Source organism: Etheostoma spectabile, chromosome 8, assembly GCF_008692095.1.
Source record: "Etheostoma spectabile isolate EspeVRDwgs_2016 chromosome 8, UIUC_Espe_1.0, whole genome shotgun sequence".
Classification (NCBI taxonomy): Eukaryota; Metazoa; Chordata; class Actinopteri; order Perciformes; family Percidae; genus Etheostoma; species Etheostoma spectabile.
In genome coordinates this window covers 24126085-24130615 of record NC_045740.1, presented here as the reverse complement: position 1 = coordinate 24130615, position 4531 = coordinate 24126085, and the positions used below count along the sequence as shown (strand labels likewise).

Genomic DNA, 4531 nt, shown 5'->3' with positions numbered 1-4531 from the left:
AGCACAAAGCTCCAGACAACACAGCCCTCAGGTTCATTGGGACACACAAACCTCTCCACCACAATAAGGTGATGGTTCCCGGAGAGTGTTATTATAGTAAACTAAAACTGAAAATGAAAATAAGCAGTGAAAAATACTTTTAAAAAAACTAAAAACTAACCATGTAAAGGATATGTATTTGTAGCCATATTCTGAGACAATAAACCTGGTCCTCAGAAAAACAAACTGAAACTAAACTAAAACTAGCAAAACACCCTTGGATAACTTATTAAAACTAAACTAAAATGAAATTGAAAAGTCAAAACTAAACTAAAATTTTAAATAGTAATTGAAACTTCTAAACTATAACCTTAATCTGTACACAGCAATTACTGACCGAATACGAATAAGGAATAAGATATATCATTCTTTGGATACAAGGACAATACTCTGAATCACACTGTTGGTTTAGGTCTTTTCATGGAATATTTGTTGACAGGAACAATATTGAATATGCAAAAAATGCGATATCTTCATAAATGACCAAAACACGTGTGTGTGCGTGTCTTTATTCCTTACCTTATTCTCCAGTCGTCCGACGAGTTCCGCCAGGCGGTTGATCTGAGCGTCCAGACCTTCTTTCCTCACCTCCACTGCACCTGAAACACATAAACATACACAGTCTAAATAGACTGAATAAATGAGTACCAATATACATTAACTTGCTTTGCTACTTTCTGGGTTGGGACTAGATTAGTCTCGCTTGGCCAGACCCTCCTCCAAAGTGCTCTGAAGGAGGGTCTGGCCACTCCCCACGGCATTCGGGATGGGAGGAAAACTAACTCTGGTTTATTGGCATTTCTTTAAACCAATTACAATTGTCATGGGCGGTGCTAAACTCTGCACAGAGATGCTGCAAAATAGTCATAGTGCGAGAGAAAGCTCAGATTGGACAGATAGCCTGTCTAGCTGTCTGGATTTACCCTGCAGAGATCTGAGAAGCAGTTAAACATGGCCCTCAGAAATCCGCCAGAATTTAAAATTCCAACACAAAGAAAGCTGAGGGAAACGGAAAAGACATGCATCCAGCAGAATTTCCCGCGGCACCGGAGCAATCCCGGAAGTGGAACGTTAAGGAAATAGACTATGACTATATCTGATGCAGTTGTTTTACATTTGTCCAAACATTTATGCCTACACCTGTTGAGGAAACTTTTTGGTTTAGTTTAGTTAAGAGTTTAGGGCATTTTTATCCCAGCCTGTCCCAGGCTGGGATAAAAATGCCCTCACAATCCAACAGAAAACAAAAAACTTGCATGAATAATGAATCAAGCCAACAAACTCCACACCCATTCAGTACTCAGGGAAACCACCAACTTAAATCACCAAAACCCCCTTCACCAATCCTTTCAAGTACTGCCATCAAGTCAACGCTACAGAGTCCCATTTCCAACGTAAAACACAACAAATCGTTCATCCCCACTGCCATCAACACATTCACCAGCTCCATTCAGGCTTCTTCTTGCACTGTTTTTGCATGGTACACTGTTTTTATATGTTTCTTTATTTTCTTAATACATACAGGAACTTAAATATTGTATGTATTAGGGGTAGGGATCAAGATACTGATGTCATGATACATTGTTATTGCAATTCTGAGATATATTGCAATTTATTACCTTTATTAAAACTTCACATTTTTTTCTCAATTTCAAATGATGTCCCAAAAGGATAACTTTGTCAACATGTTTCATCTAAAAAGATAGATTTCTCTGCTTGTTCATCTCACTTCCATTTAATTGCTGGAAAATGGAATCAAGCAGACAAAATGACGAGTACAAATCTAATAATAAGATAGATACTTGGCATCTGTGTATCGATATAGTATTTCCACGGACAATATCACGATACTACTTATTAACGATACTATACTGTTTAGATTTCCCCCCAACCCCACCCCTAATATGTATTTTATGTCATTTCAGCCTGCCCTGTCAAAGACAAACTTAATAGTTTTTCTTATCTTATCTAACACATATTAAAATCATATTTCCCAAGCCAGACTGCAGGATGTTACTTCCTCATGCAATATTTTTATTCCTTTTAGACCAAGAACAAACAACTCATCCATACAGTATGTTATGCTTAATAAGGTAACTGTGGTGGTGCGACAGATGGTGTTATATTGCTCTTATATATTCTGATTGGTCATACGGTTGCAGTTAAAACACAGCTGCACTGAGCAGGTACTGTAACGTACATGAAGAATTATATAACACTACAGCATCGTTGCTCTTCTCATGTATCTCTCTTTTCATTTCCATTGTTTCTTCATGAATATTTCATGTAAAGTGGGAGTTCCAGAGTCGCTAATAAACAGGCAATTATATCTGTTTATCAGAAGGAACCTGGTCTGTTCAAAGACAGTAAAAAAGAAAAGGGATGGATGGGAAGCCAGCTCCTGTTAAGCTCTTATTCCAGTGGGATTTTTAGATACCAGGCTGGGCTGTTTGTCATTAGCTTTGGTCTTTAAACATTATTTGACTTTGGCAGAAAATGTTGGGCAAGTCTATTTTTTTTAGACTGATGCTTATTATTCTGAAATATTTCATTGTTAGTGACGGCAAAACATAAGTTACCTCACATCACCGTGTATGTGTGTACAGAGACATTTATCAATAACAGAATTAAGCTCTGTATTTAACATTTTTAATGTCAAACAAGTTGGTGCATCTCTGAACATTTAAAGAACACAAAATTACACACAAATTATAATGTAGATGTAAAATGATTTCTGTGAAAAAATATGAAAGAATCAATCACAAACTAAGACTGGTATGTAAGGTTTGTTCAATCTCAAAATTAAAACCACATTTCCCATAAAAATGTATGCCTCCTCTTGTAAAAATGTTGCTACAATGTCTCACCCCTGCATGTATATGTTTTTTGTTTCACTTTGATAAAGAGCTTAAACATGTCAGAGTTTGCAGTTTAGAGCTTCTTGTCTTCAACATAATGCAGAGTGTTAATACTCACAATTAAAGGTACCCTCTGGAGTTTTTTACCACTAGTAAAACTATGGAGCAATATTTTCACTAGTGGGCCCATTATTTATATTGATGCTCATGCATGCATGTGGGTGATGCCATTCAATTGCATGACCTTGGTTTCATGGTGAACTGCTAGACAACCGTTGGTGGCACTTATTTGCTAGGAAATGCAGCAAACAATCAACAATTCCAAAACTGTTCAAACATATTTAGGACGTTGTCCAGATGCTGTTGCAATATGTGTCCAGGGAGCTGCTCGCTCCTCTTTTGCATAACACATCAATCTATCAACAATCCACGTCACTAAATTCATGCACTCCATAAAACGATGTTTGAGGTATGCGTGCGTTTGGACAAAAAATGTGGTACATGATTTTGGTAAACTATTTGACAACATTGTAGTAAAAATATGTTGGTGCATCAAACAGCATGCTCCTGAAGATACCAGCAGACAGGCTAATCCAGCACAAATTACTGCAACATGAAGTATTTGAACCTCATAATCAAATACAAAATGAGGGCAAAACTGCTAAAAGGTCCACTTTTTGTAAGAAATAACTTTGTTTGTACAAGTATTTTGAACTAAGTAAAGCGCTGTGATATGAACAGTCTATTCTGTGATAGAACAATAAAATAGGTGATTGTGAGTCGGCTACAGGCTCCACCAGATGACGGTCCTTTCGGGGGCAATGGTAGTTGAGTTTAGCCAGAAAACGTGAGCGTCATGCAGCAATGATTATATCTATCAGCTATGTTTAGCCACCAAAATAGTTTAGTTTATGAAAAAGATTGTTTGTTGGACTAAAACACCCCCGGGGAACGAACAAGCCTTACCTGGATGAAAGTCTTTTGTTTTCAGTGCAAAGTGAACTCCGCTCTCCGGCACAAAGTCCATGGAACTGAAACGGGGATTTAATTCTCGCATGTTTTGTTGTGCCTGATTAAGAAACATCCCCCACTTTTTTTTTTTTTTTACAAATCACACCTTGGGTATGACATTAGTTACATTGATTGCTTGAGTCCATAGATCGAGGATTTTTAGTAATTGAATAATTTGTGTTACTCGAGGCATTAGTTCAGCCCTACTATTGATGTTAAAATGCTTCACATTGCATCTTTAGTTTAACTCCCATACTGAAACTGGCAGTGCAGAACTGGAAATTTGCTTTATTCCTTCACTTTCTTTGTTGATGCTTCTTTGTGTGTGTTGGTACGACCAATAAATTGTAGAATCAAAGTAAAGAACACTGACAAAACGTGTTGTTTCCCTCTCCAACACGCCTCTCTCTTCACCTCTTGTCCTCTTGATTTCTCTCTCCTCTCTTGATTGCTTCCTCTTATTCTCCCTCTGTCTTTTTCTCCCCCCTTCTCCTCCACTCTCCCCATCGTCCTCTTTCCATTCCCTGAAAGCCTCCTCGCAGCTAATTGGAGAGTTGGCAGCCCTCTCTTCATTAAAAGCTTTAACAGTCAGTCAATTAGGAGCAACCTCTCTCCAACCCCCC

The 4531-nt window shown here is 37.9% G+C and overlaps 1 protein-coding gene across 1 annotated transcript in view; it reads right to left on the bottom strand.

Moving 5' to 3' along the window:
• Nucleotides 1–4531, bottom strand: part of necab2 (N-terminal EF-hand calcium binding protein 2) — a 219507-nt gene that overhangs the window by 81036 nt on the left and 133940 nt on the right. The window contains exon 8 of the mRNA XM_032524155.1: nt 559–638. Coding sequence (XP_032380046.1) covers nt 559–638 — 80 coding nt within the window. The remainder of the gene's footprint in view (nt 1–558; nt 639–4531) is intronic.